Source organism: Sprattus sprattus (genome assembly GCF_963457725.1).
Source record: "Sprattus sprattus genome assembly, chromosome: 17".
Lineage (NCBI taxonomy): Eukaryota > Metazoa > Chordata > Actinopteri > Clupeiformes > Clupeidae > Sprattus > Sprattus sprattus.
The window spans coordinates 11,195,416-11,209,753 of NC_137915.1; the positions used below are offsets into that span (position 1 = coordinate 11,195,416).

A 14,338-nucleotide genomic window follows, 5' to 3' on the forward strand; every position below is an offset into this window, starting at 1 on the left:
CAGTATAAGCCAGTATATTGCATTTGTATGCAATAGGTCGCTGCTGCAAAGCTAACTGGCTCCTGTAACGCATCCATGTGTTCTTATTTCTGACAATTGAAAATGACCATTAAAAATGTGGGACATTAGGCTACCTGAATATGGATGCGGGACAAATGGCCAAAATGCTGTGCAACTAAAATGGGACACCTGGGGTGATTTTCATTTCCCTTATTTGTCAGTCCTACCTTTCTTCGTTCCTTTCGTTACGTCCTAGCCCCATCTTTTTGATAAAAAACGTGAAGGAAATGAGGACGAAGTGAAACAAGGATAGGGGGGTCAAGGATAGACATAGGCCTACACAGGGGTTAAATTGGGATTTTCTATGTAGGGGGGCTCTGATCCGGAGGGGCAAATTTCACAAATCTTTCGAGGATTATTCAGTAAATAAGTTGCCAAATTAAACAAAAAACACATCACCGTTAAAGTTAACTTTGTGAAAAGTAACCTACTAACAAATACTTTCCATTTTCCACCACTTGTTTGTCATGTCATCCATTCATATGGATGTGAATCAATCAATACTAATACAATTATTAGTATTTGTTAGTAGGTTACTTTTCTAAAAAAAATATTCACAGGGTCAATGCTAAAATACACTTCTCACCCAAAAGCCAGATATCACTAACTTTTTGTGAGTAGTGTATGTTCAAGGACCAATGCATAGCCAGGAGGAAGATTCAGATGATGAGCAACCATCCACAAGCAGTGAAGCAAGCAGCCAACAACTCCAGCATTTTTTATATGTTGCTTAATATGTACTCTGTAGATTTTGAGTGTGTTTGATGAGGTCACATTAAGAGCTGATTCATTGATACAAATAAGTTTGAAATTCATCCAGCTAGGAATGAGAAATGTGATTCGGAGATCGCATAAACTACTTGCTAAATCATTTAGAATTAGCAGCATTGTTCTTTTTAACTAGCACTTGCGAGTTGACACACCAGTAGCAGGCTATCCCTGCATGTCTAAGGTTAATTTTTCCTGCTTAATGAAAACGCAAGCCCATATCTAATGATATTAGCCTATTGGTGATGATCGACCTCTTTCAAAATACCGTGCACCTTTAATTTTGTTTCTCTTACCTCGCCATTCACCTGTCTACTACGATATGTCTGATGATGACCGATTGACGTTGTGTTGTCTGATCGCGGAGGAGGAGCTGCTGCGCAAGTTTCGTGCGCGATATGCCTACTTCTCAAACTTGCTCCAGATGTCTAGGCCAGCCTTTCCCTACCATTATTTAGATTTTTGTTTTAAAACAACATAGATTTGCAATGGAAAAGTTGTAAATGAGTAGGACAACATTGCTTGTGAATGGACTAGGCAGATTGCCAAAATCGGCTGGAGCTGCTGCGCAGCAGATCTGCTTTGCAGAACTCCAGACCCGGCAGCGTATGTGCCGGGGCTCCGCCCCGGACAGCCCCGGCCCAATTTAACCACTGGGCCTACATGAGAAATTAAATGGGCTTGCTCACTCACGCATCGCTTTTCAGGACGTCAATTACTGTTTACACATCAGCATCACTTCTACACTTGAAAGACCTGTCGTTATTAGCACCATTATTAGAAAAAACAACAATACCCAACCCTATACAGTCTAATATTTTCTTTTAGATCGGTATTTATCCATGTTTATTTGTCATACACTTCCATTTCAGGTACAATGCCATGTAACTGATGACAACTGAAGACTTTAATACAGCAGCCCTGTAATCAATACAACAAAAATAAAGGAGAAAAAAATCTTGTATTTTTTCAGACCTTTTAAGATATAGGTAGTAGTTTTTGTTGTCAAAAATGAAACTGCTTATGGACTTCTGAAGGCTAGATAAATAAACCGATTTGCTCCAAATATTACACAATTTCTCTGTTTCAGCCCTTTCTATGTATATGCTTACATGTCTGGGCCTAAGCTGTCAACTAATGCATACAATACAAATCATCAAATAAAGTTTCAAGATGGAAAGAAGTCACAGGAACACTCAGATATTTGTCATCATGAAAGGTTTTTTGACAGCAGAAAACACTGATTGTGCCTTTAATACACATATCATTGTAAGGAAATTCATACACATTTATACACAGCTGTTTTACAAGCCCAAAGCTCTAATGAGATTTGTTTGTATATTGCACCTCAGATTTTCTCTAAAATGAAGCCACTTCATCTTTGCCTATCGCCCAGTTGTCTTTTCAAAACAACACATATGGCGAATCTGTTGGTTGTCTGAAAATGATTAATTAGACTCCCTATTATATTTCTTAATCAACTAGACCTCAGTGGATCAGTTGGGCCACCCGCAAGTGATGGAAGATATTGTCCTCAGTCCTTCAACATCCTTGATAGGTAACTTGGCCCTCAATGTTTCCACAGAGAAGGTAAGACAGAATGTCAGTTACTGTCTGTCCATAGGGAATTTCCCTTCCCTTCCTTATGCAAGAAAGATGACACAGAGAGAGATCACCACAGCTACGGCAGCCACGCCACATAGGACCATGATCATGTAGATTTTGCGTCGTTCAACTGTACCACCTGGAGCCTCCTCGTCCCCTCCCATGATTGAGAGTGAGGCGCTGTCCGTGCTAACCGGTTCGCCATTCTGCGGCCCTCGTGCCTCCACTGTCCAGCGAAGGACGTTGACCTTCAGCTCCATGTCTTCAATGGTGCGGTCCACCTGGGCAATCTCTTGCTCCAGCTGGCTGAGCTCCTGGCGCTCCACACTGTCTGACTGGGCCCCTGTTCCCTCATGCTGCAGTTCGGGCAGGCTCAAAGCCCGGGCAGCAACTTCATGGGTGTCTCCTTCATGTAGGGGAGAAAACACGACACAGAAACATGAAACCTTGGTTTGGCTATTTCATATTGCTGATGTAAGCACATGCTTAAGGGGTTATGCTGAACCAATGTATTAAAAAGGAATGCATGCAAATGCGTTGGATAAAGGTGAGGTGAGAGCATAATGCAGGTACATTAGCCTGCAATAAAGCAAATGAGCAGGGATTAAATTGTTTTATAACTCCTAAACTTACAACTCTCTTATAGATTGAGGGAATTCAACCAGGTCCCTAAACAGGACAACAAGCTGTCTGAGATACACAGCCTTATACAAATACTCAAATCTGTACACTTTTCCCTCTTGTACCCACCTTGCAACCCAGTCTGCACCAAGGCACAGGTGTTGGCCAAAGAAAAGTTGTTGCCCATGTTGAACACTTTGCACATGTCTGCGTAGAAGAGCTCCAGGGAGGAGGAGAAGGCCACCCATAGCAGCTCGGCATCCTTGCGTTCTGCCTCGGGCAGGTCCTTGTCCCTCAGCCTGGAGGTCAGGTGCTGTCGGCAGGACAGTGTTAGTTTTTGGGCCCGCTCCCGGGTCTGCCGTAACTCCTGTCTCAGGTGAGGGCTGTCTGTGCTCCCGCCGAAACAAGAGGCAAGGTGCCGGTGGCAGGCCACCACCTGTTTATAACAGAGATAAAGGTCGCAATGTATGGACATTAACCTCATTTCAGCATAAGGGAAGATGTAAAATACAGAATATTTGCAACATAATAGGTTGAAACACTGACGTTCCACAGCTTTATTGAATTCCCTTTGTACATATTTCTTAGTCTTTCTCATGGTTGTGTTTTTTGTGTGTGTGAAATAAATGTGTTATAAATATGCAAAGAGTGATGAACTTGTGACAGGTAAACTGGTGACAGGTAAATATCATGGGTAAGGGAGCCTCTGAAGATCTGGAACTGTGACCTTTCTGCAGTGTGTACACTAGCAACAGAAATGTTTTGCAAACACAACTCCAGCAATGGACAGACAGACCAGCAGAACTTTTCATAGAGGATCACATATCGAATAGAGCAGATTCTCAGGAAGACTTATACAAAAGCGAACCTCAAAACACCTTCCATTTTCTCAGTATGCAGCCTTCACGTGACACAAAATGGAGGATTGATCTAAGTATTTAGTGACATCTTTGTTTAAAGACAGCACAAATTGTTAAAACTCCATCGTTTTTATCTAGTTTGGCTTCAGAGATGACACAAAGAGACATAACATGAAGGATTGCATATCGGAGGATAAATGCATCTCTGTGTTAATTAAATGACAGAAACTAAGGTGTAAAACTGACCTATGTACTATTAGACCAAGTTCATTGTAGAAAGAGAAAGTATTAACGGTATTAATGAAGCCTTATTATTCCTACATGAGGTATTATCAGAATAAGTGTGCGCATTGAAAACATAACTACGCTGCCAGGCGCAAGATCTATTTCAGTATAAGCCTTATAGCTTCTTACACTCTGTTACCACGTGAGAGGTAGGACAAGAAATCCCTCTGAGAACACCTTATCAAAGGCACATTACACAAATGCTTATGCTTTTGTAGGTAACACATTTTGATATTGCCCTGAAATTCATGCCCTGATGGCACATGGTCATGTGAAAGGACAGATACACACACCTATCGATACAGGTCTGAAACCCGACGACAATGCAGTATGACATAAAATATATTGCTATAACACATGGTTAAGAACTCTAGCTTTCATCAGTACCAACTGTGCTGATGTTGATTTTTGAAGCAAGTCTGTTGTTTATCAGCTAATTAGCTTGCTAGTTTAAACAGGAACTCAATAATGTTGCTTTAAATGTCATATTGTGATATTTTACAAATCCCAGTAGAACATGGCTGCTTGCAAGACTAAAATGGTCACATATCCCACCTTAGACTCAAAATAAAAAATTGTGCATTCTCTTTTAGATGCCATTGAATAAGATGGGCATCGGCGACAAGATATGTGCTGTGACAGTCATGTGTTGTCTACAGCACTGTATTTGGCCAATTTAGTCAATGGTGCACCAGCAAGTGTATTGCATTCCCTTTAAGCTCCACAGAACAGGGTTAACCAAACCTATTTTATTGTTTGGTCCTTGATATGAATGTTTATTGAAGAAAAATAGCCTTCAGCCTGAGCCTCTACTACATATAAAGAGAGAAATAATTAGGCACTGAACCATAGGCCTTTTTTTGTACAGACTTAGTGCCTTTTTGCCCCTCGGTTAAATCACGTGACATCTCACATAGGAAACACAAATACATTAATAGATTTCTGAAAAGGAAAAATGATCAGTGTCACTGTGTTAGAAAGCACTATAAAAATGTCTGATTCTACATTATACATAGACTGTGCCTTAACCAAGAATAATGCATGCTGAATTAAAGTGGTCTTTGAATGAAAAACAGTCAAGAGTAGATTTTGTAGACGGACTAACAACCTCAAAACATCAATAAAAATAACATAATAATAACTGAATACTCATCGGAACTCAAATTGACGATCTTACCTTGATGAGGGAGTCCACCATGGCTTTCCCCTCTTCTGGTGTATTTGCCTCACAGGCAGTGCCATCGTCTGCCACTTTATTGTTGGAAAGTGGCATGAATGTCGTTTTCGAGGTGTGACAGGGATGCCCCCCGTCCCAGCTGCCTAGCGGGAGAGGGTCTTATCCTGCCTCAGCTCAACCTTCCAAGCTTCCAAGCTGAAGTGGTCGTAGTCCCGCAGCCAGGACTCTCTTGCACTTTGTTGGATTAAACATGCCACGCTCAATGTCCCCCACACACACACTTGTGACAAAAAATAGTTCCGGAATCTAAAGAAGCTCAGCGAAGAGGGGAAAAGAATCATTCACTCAAAATACAGAATAAGTGAGATGTTAAGAATAACTACTTTAAATAAACAGCTGGTTGAGTTTAAGGAGGTGATATGTAAGTCCCAGGTATATGTGATAATCCCCACGATTGATCCATGTTTGCTGACGCAGGTTAACCCTAGTAGCTAATCTCATTATCTGCAACTAAGAGATGCAGTGATGCTGCAGCTAGGGAACATGTTGCCTCTTCCAAGACATCACTCTCTCTGGCTGATGGGCAATGGGCTGCAGTGAAGGTGGGCAGGCTTTTTCCCCCTTGCTTCTGCTTTTGCCAGTCTTGACCTCAGGCTGGATGAAGGACCAGGCAGAAGCCTTTATCATACATTCCACACTGAAGCATGCCACTATAGAGAAACAATTGAAAGAACACAGCCTTTAGAAACATATTGCACCACATTTATAATGTATTTATTAATAATAATATATTATCTTTATATCATAAAATAATGAAAGAAAAATTATTTGAAAAAGTGATAAATGTTTGTCCCCTACATAGTTTTTTTTTTTTTTTTTTACAGTAAAAGTAATGTTACATTAAACCCCTAAATTTGACTACTAAATATCACCTTGACAAAAGGTAGCGGACTCCTGTTTAAGGAAGCTGAGATGTGTGGGATGTAACATAGTTCTGACTGGGTCAGAAGCAATTGTGTTTCTCGAATAAAAATTCCTGGCTGAAATAAAAGAATGATATGAGATCCTTGAAACAAAATGGTGGCTCTCACCGCTTCTCTGCTGCACCTCCTTATTAGACCCTTCTTGAGGCATCAACATCACAATCAGAATCATGTTTATTGGCCAAGTGAGTTTACACAAACAAGGAATTTGAAGTGGCTCTCAGTGTACAAAATATACAACATAACACAACACAACAGCACAACAGTCTAAGAAATATATACAGGGAGGAATGGCTTTATACAGGTGCTGTGAACTGTAAACACTACAAATAGTGCAGTAAAACATATATATTTGATACCAAAAAATAGAAGCATTGTGTACATACTTCGAAACTGTATTCAAATTCAGCACAGTTGTTCCCAAACCCTATGGCCATCCCATATAGAGACAGTCAGAAGAGGAAGGCCAGAAGAGGAAGCACTCTATCCTTGACCTGAATCTTACTGTAAAGAGCCTCTTTGTTGACTGAGACCCTTTTCTACTGGGCTGGCCTCCAGCACTGTGGAATGGGCAACATCCTTTCACGGAATGTTTTCAGGTTTCTATAACATTCCCCTTAAATGCCCTACATGGCCTTTGAGGCATTGCGGAAATGCCCTGATTTAATCTTCATATCTATACATTTCCCTGAAGTCAAGTGCACTTAAACGAAAGTTGAACAGTGTCCAACAACTAAAAACTCAAGCAACCAAGTGGAGCGCACTTATGGGGGATTAATGCAGCTATTACTGTACTTGTACTATTTTCTAGTTCAAGTTCAAGTTACATTTTTATTTTCAATTATTACTACCTACTACTATTTATTACTGGACTTTTTCTAGTATTACTATTACTTAATGTATCTAAATGTATATATTTGTGCAACCTCTCAGTCGTTTCTGCTAATAAAGGGAGCCATGGTGTGAAATATTCAAGCAATTGAGCACCCCGCCTATAGTAAGTGAATGCCCTCTGCCTCAGGTCGATTAAGATTAAGGACAGGCTAAAATAATCCTTGAAATATGGCTGGAGGATTGGCCTGGATATCCTATCCTCAGAACCAATCAGATAATGATCCCTCTAATGTTAGAGTGAGTGTTTCATGCAACAGCCACTGTGTTCTGCAATTACTACTGTTTAATGCAGGATATTTGGTGTAATCAGTGTGTGGTTAGAGAGTTGACAGCTTTTGAATGTTGATAGCAAGTTAATGCATTAACTACATGGATTTTAATAAATGGAGAAGATGTGGCATTTGTTTTGGTCACAAAATGCTTTATGCTTACAACATTACCATTCACCATTCTGCTATTTCTGAGCACAGACAGTGATGAACCCAAGTCCACATAAAATAAATGAAAGCTGGAGAAAACCGCGCTTTCACCTCCTCAGAGTCTATTGGGGGGGGACAAAAACAAAATGAATGGAAGCATCATTATCTGAGCACAACGCTATGCCCCCACAAGTCGCTACAGTGTGACATGAACAGCAAATGGCAATCCATATTAGCTCGATTTTGTGACAACCTTTAATTTACGAAAAATCGACCTAATTTGGACCGTTCAAGCAGTCCTTGTGATTAGAGATGAGTGTGCTCATCTTTTCTCACAATCATTATGGGTGGTGGTGGCAAATAATGTTGAATGGAAATTGGAAAGTATAAAGCAGAATTTTGTCTGTAGCCGAATTCAGAGAAATCGATTTAGAACACAGAACTACTTGTCAGTTGCAACTTCATTGGTAATATCAGCTTAGAACTGTTAGCTACATATTTCGAAAGTGTTTGTTCACAGGACTTGTTGTTTCGTTTAAGTTTATAATGTCAGCTAGGAAGAAAGACGTGCAAATCCATGTAAGCATCATCATTGACATTAATCAGGAGGTTAACGTTGCAGCCGTTGGATTTAACTTGAATTTACTAACTTTACCCTAACTTATTTGTTGCTAACATAGCTTTTGCTAACCTCAGTCACCAAGGTATTTGTAATTTAATAAGAGTTAGCATAATGAAACAGGGAACAATGTTGGCAGACTTAAATAAAAAAGACAGACAAACTTTTACCAGCATGATGATTAATATGCTATGATAGCTAGAAGATAGTGCTAAATAGAAGTTATCTAAGGCTAGAACTTGCTATGCTATTATACATCCGTTCGGCATTGTATGCAAACTGCAAAGCTATCAAAACAGTAATGTGTCAGTTACTTGACTGTAACTGTGCATTTATTGTTACTAGGTTGAAATAGCAAACGAAGATCAGTGGGAGGAAGCCTTATCTACCCCAGGACTTTTTGGTAGGTAGGATCGGATAGATTTTTTTGTTAACCAAACCTCACCTTGTTAACTTTAAGCTAGCACCATTAGCTAATTTTACTTGGCTTAGCTAGCAAAGGTCTGGCGATATTCACCTGCAATCTGTATATCACTATCGGCAGTCGTGGACGTTTATCAGGAGTGGTGTGGTCCTTGCAAGGCAGTGCAAAACCTCTTCAAAAAACTACGGACAGAAAATGGAGATGAATTCATTCGATTTGGGGCGGTGAGTGTAGAGATTTTAGAATATTATTGACAGACAGAAAAACAGAACCACAGTCTTACTACTGGGTCTAAATATATGCCCATCCACCGTCCTCAAAAGATTCAACCACCAGTATGCAGGTATACAGACATTTAGCACATGCTATTATTGTGTGTGTGTGTGTGTGTGTGTGTGTGTGTGACAGAGAGAGAGAGACACACACATGTTAGGTAATTCACCTACCACACTTCAAGAGGTGTTAATGTTTTCAGGTTGAAGCCAGCTGCATTAGTGACCTTAAAATACTCAAGGGAAAGTGTCAACCTGCGTTTCTATTTTATCTGGTAAGTAGGGAACTACAGTAAATTCAGGAAGAATTCAGACCCCTTCATTTTATTTACATTTTGTGATGTTGCAGCCTTGTGCTAAAATTGCCATGTGACTGTCTATATAAGCTGATGCACATGCACAAAATAGATTGAGTGTTTTCTCAGAACTTGCATCCAGTCTCTGTGTGTTATTTGTCCTCCCAAGTTCATAGGAGATTAAGTCGGTATACCTAGCTGTCAAACTCTGTTTAACAGTACCCCATAATGACAAAGCGAAAACAGGATTAGACATTTGTGCAAATTTGTTATAAAGAATAAACTAAAATACCACAATTAACATAATTATTCAAACCCTTTACTCAGTGCTTAGTTGAAGCACCTTTGGCAGAGATTATATAATAGTATTGGGGAGGTGATGAGTGGTGCCTGGTTTCCTCCAGACAGGACGCTTCGAATTAAGGCCAAACAAATCAATATTGGTTTCATCAGAACAGAGAATCTAGCCTCTCACAGACTTATACTTTTTCAGGTGCTTTCTTGCAAACTCCAAGCAAGCTGTCCTGTGTGGAGACTAGGGAGAGGCTTCCGTTTGGCCACTCTGCCATAAACCCCAGATCGGTTGAGTGTTGCAGTGACGGTTGTCCTTCTCAAAGTTTCTCCCATCTCCTCACAGGATCTCTGGAGTTGAGCAAGAGTGACCGTTGGTTTCCTCGTCACCTCTCCCACTAAAGCCCTTCTCCGCGATTGCTCAGTTTTGCTTGGCGACCAGCACCAGGAATAGCCCTGGTTGTTCCAAAGGTCTTCCATTTAAGGATAATAGAGGCCACTGCTCTTGCGGACCTTCAATGCAACCTTTTCAGTAGCCTTCTTCAGATCTGTGCCTTGACACAATCCTGTCTCTGGGCTCTGCAGGCAGTTCCTTTGACCTTACTGCTTGGCAATAGTCATTGTCAGCTGTGAGACCTTATATAGACAGGTGTGTGCCTTTTCAAATCATGTCCAATCAATGTAATTTACCACAGGTGGACAATCAAGGTATACAAACATCTTAAAGATGATCAATAGAAATGGGAAGCACCTCAGATTCTTTTTAATTGCCATAGCAAAAGGTCTGAACACAGTTTTTTTCTCTTTTTTATACATTTACAAATATTTCTTAAATCCTGTTTTCGCTTTGTCATTATAGGATATTGAGTGTAGATTGATCAGGGGGAAATTAATTAACAATTTTGCATAAAGCTGCAACGTAACAAAATGTAAAAAGGTGAAGGGGTCCGAATACTTTCTGAATACACTGTATACACTTATGACATTACAATCTTTAAAGCTTATTCCCTCTACAACTAATTGTTCTTTATGTTTCAGGAAGGTAAATTAGTTACAGTTGTTAAGGGAGTCAATGGACCTCTTTTGCAAAGTGCAATATTAGGATATATTGAAAAGCAGAAGAAGAAACAGGAATTGGGCTCCAAATACAAAATGGATGTAAGTGCACCATAAAGATTCACTAAGTATAGTGACTAATTAAGATGCCATATTTGTATAATTTGTAGTGTGAAAGTGTAATTCTTTTCACCTTTAAAACTTATACGCTCAGCTGAAAGAAGTATTCCTAAAAGACTATCAAGAGGCAAGACCACCCAAGGAGACCATTCTGGATGATTCGGAAGACACTGATGGTGGGTTAAATATCCGTCTCAGATACACACAGTACATGGTACTCTCACCATAATTAGTTATGATGTTCCTGCATGTGTGTGTTATTATTTTTTGTTTCCTAGGGAATTGCCCCTCCTCAAGTCTGGGTTCTTACCATGTGGTCATCATTAAACCAGATGCTGTGGCTGAAGGACAAGTGCAGACCATCAAAACAAAAGTCTGATTTTGTTGCTGTTGTTATTCTAGGTTCTAACCTCAGAGAAGATTTACACTGTAACCTGTCATTTTACAATACTTGACGCGTTTACTAATAATGTAACCCTAATTTAGTACATTGGAATGTACAAATGGTTGTGTGTATTACTGCTTCATCCGAACATTTGTAATTCAAATTGTATGTAAAGACATGGACTGTGGACTTTATCTGACCTTTAGGTTGTGGACGCAGGATACTGTGTGGTTGCAGAGGAGGAGAGAGTTCTAAATGAAAATGAGATTCGTGATTTTTATAAAGACAGAGCTGATGAGGTGGGAATGGTTAATTTTCTACTTATAGTATTTACAATACCACTTTAAAGCATATATTTTGAAGTATTGTGTAATGCAAATGATACCAATCATAAGGTATATTTACATTGATCTTATTGGTTATTTTGCTTACTCAAGTTCAATACATTTCTTTGCAGCCTGATTTTATGGAGTTCATGTCTAGTGGGCCTGTCCATGCTCTTATTCTGACGAAGGGAGAAAATATGGATGATGGAAATCCAGATGCCCTCACAGAAATGATGGCTCTGGTCCAAGTCGACCTCATCAGGCCAAAAAACAGGTGGGATACACCACTGTACATCACTATATCGTTTGCTGGTGATATAGCTAAGCTTTACAAAACTTTGTTTTTAGTCATTTATATTGAGTTCTATTTTTGAATCACTTTCAGTAGCACAATACATATGCATCTGTGTGATCTTGCATCCAGGTCAGAAGATGGTCAGGAGGTGATTCTGGAGGTGTGCGGGGATAGCCGGGAAGTTGCAAGCAGACAGCTGGGTTTCTTTTTCCCGTCCTTCGATTTCAATACAGGAACAATGGGGAAGAAGGACTCCAGGACCCAGAGGACATTTGCTCTGATTCGGCCTAGTCTTGTAAAGGAGAAAAAAGGTGACTTTGAAATCACATTTAATTAGCTGATCTCTGTGTTGTTTTCTAAATGTTTTTAATATTGTTGGTAAGGCAGATGTGGCATGCTCTTTAAGAAGCAGAGACGGTCTTGTTTGTCTACATTCTTTGGAACAGATGAGATTTTGCAGGCAATCCATGATGCAGGCTTCCAGGTGGCCATTCAGAAAGAGATGACTCTGACTGAAGAGCAGGCCAGAGAGTTCTATAAAGAGCATGAGGGCCAAGACTATTTCCAGAGCTTCATAAATCAAATGACCTGGTAGGCCAGACAGAGCGTCTAGCCATGAATATTTGGTCTGTATAACATCCACTTCATTAGATCTGCTAAATCTCTTTCAGTGCCCAAAGGTTTAAAGACCTATTAACCCTGAATACCTACACATCTCACCTGCTTCCAACTCTAACCCCTTCTCATAAACAACGGTTAACTCAACTATCGATTTGCTTTCACATAGTTACCATAAATCTTCAATAACTAACAATCCAGCTTTTTGCGCTTAGGCCATTAGGATGTTAAATAGTTCCTTGTGTGTAGGGTTATAATGCATATAATGCATACAATTTCTGAGTTTGTACTTCGCCTCATGTGGAATTTGTTTTGGATAAGCTGTGTCTGTATCACGTAAACACAGAAGTGTGCTGTTTTTGACCGTCTCTTTTGCAGTGGTCCAGTGCTTGCTCTGGCTCTAACCCGGGAAGGGGCTGTCCAACACTGGAGGAGTTTACTGGGTCCCAAGATCCTGGGGGAGGCTAAAGAGAAGTGCCCTGAAAGGTAGAAAAAAACTAGTTTCCTTTAATCAGATAATAAAGAGCAATTACAAAGTTCTGCCTTTTGCTGTACTGTTTTTACCTGCATTTTGCAGGCAATGCCCACAGCCTTGTCAATATGATATTTTTCATATATTATATATAATATTAGTACTGATAATTAAAGTCAAGTACAACAGTACCACATTTTGTTAATTAAATATTTCATATGCAAGTTTGTTATTACCTCCCAACACTGTTTAAAATGTAACTGTACAACACATAAAGTGGGCGGTTAATAGCTTCAACAGATTTGAGAGGTAATGTAAGTGAAACTCATACAGTAGTAGGGAGTTTAAGCAGGCTGTACATCTTTCAGTTGTATATATCTTCGCTCCCTTGTTTTTGGTGAAGTTTGCGCGCGCAGTTTGCCATTGACGACGTGGAAATTAATCAGCTTCACGGTAGCTCCACAATGGAGGAGGCACAGAGGGACCTGAAACGCTTCTTCCCTACGGAGCAGACACTCGCCATCATCAAACCAAACGCCTCAAAGGAACACAAAGGTAAACGCCATCTTTCATGGGCCAGAGAGTCACAGGGAAAAGGGCATAGGTTTGCACTGATCTGTTATGTCTTACTGTTGAGTGAATGAATGGTCATTTAGTTTAGTGTGATTGGTGTTGTTATTTCACAGATGACATCGTTAAACGTATTGAGGCAGCAGGGTTTAGCATCTCTCAGGTGAAGGAGACACAGCTGACCAGAGAGATGGCCGAAAACTTCTACAAGCACCACTCTGACAAAAACTTTTTCAACTCTCTGGTGGATTACATGTCTCAGTGAGTGACATGAGATTGTTTGATGTTAGGTCATATCAGAATGTTTCTGTTTTTCGCCCATGAAATCAAACAAAAAAGGTATTATTTCTGTGATTTTATGGAACAGATGAAATCATACTGTTGTTCAGAATGAAATTATTTATTAAGTCTTTTATTTGAATTATGTATTAATACAGTGTCCTCTATTTTAGTAGGAGTACAATATGTCACTATACTATAATCTTGCAGTTATATCTCCAAGCCACAGCTACATTTTTCCCTTCTCCATACTGTACTGTATATTATGGCAAATATAGACTATGAGTCTATGTGAGACTGTGTTAGCAGTGGTTCATGCCATCTATTTTTGTTTGTTGTGCAGAGGTCCGTCAGTGATGATGATCCTGGAAAAGGAGAATGCCATATCTGACTGGAGAGACATGATCGGCCCGGTAGACCCAGAGCAGGCCAAGGAGGTGAACCCCAACTCCCTGAGAGCGCAGTTTGCCAAAAGCATCCTGGAGAATGCTGTCCACGGGTCGTCAAATTCTGAGCATGCCACGGACAACATCGGCTTCATCTTTGGGGACCTCAGCTTGTAGCCACCGTGGTTACAGTTTAATGGCAGAAACAAGTTCTATGCCTCTCAACATCAGACTGAATTCACCGTTTCCCATCTCAG

The 14,338-nt window shown here is 40.1% G+C and overlaps 2 protein-coding genes across 2 annotated transcripts; one reads left to right on the top strand and one right to left on the bottom strand.

Moving 5' to 3' along the window:
• Positions 1 to 2,471: 2,471 nt before the first annotated feature.
• rgs9bp (regulator of G protein signaling 9 binding protein) lies at positions 2,472 to 5,472 on the bottom strand (the record flags this gene model as incomplete). Its single annotated transcript, XM_080854924.1, has 3 exons — positions 2,472 to 2,839; positions 3,184 to 3,490; positions 5,377 to 5,472. 3 exons carry the CDS (start codon positions 5,470 to 5,472, stop codon positions 2,472 to 2,474), a joined length of 771 nt encoding a protein of 256 aa, XP_080711050.1.
• Positions 5,473 to 8,218: 2,746 nt separating this feature from the next.
• On the top strand, positions 8,219 to 14,258 carry LOC308378504 (thioredoxin domain-containing protein 6-like; the record flags this gene model as incomplete). Its single annotated transcript, XM_080855445.1, has 15 exons — positions 8,219 to 8,251; positions 8,637 to 8,694; positions 8,836 to 8,939; positions 9,191 to 9,262; positions 10,613 to 10,732; positions 10,845 to 10,926; positions 11,029 to 11,123; positions 11,342 to 11,434; positions 11,593 to 11,735; positions 11,886 to 12,067; positions 12,203 to 12,347; positions 12,753 to 12,860; positions 13,250 to 13,401; positions 13,533 to 13,677; positions 14,039 to 14,258. The coding sequence occupies 15 exons, from the start codon at positions 8,219 to 8,221 to the stop codon at positions 14,256 to 14,258; spliced, it is 1,752 nt and encodes a 583-aa protein (XP_080711571.1).
• Between the last annotated feature and the right edge of the window lie 80 nt (positions 14,259 to 14,338).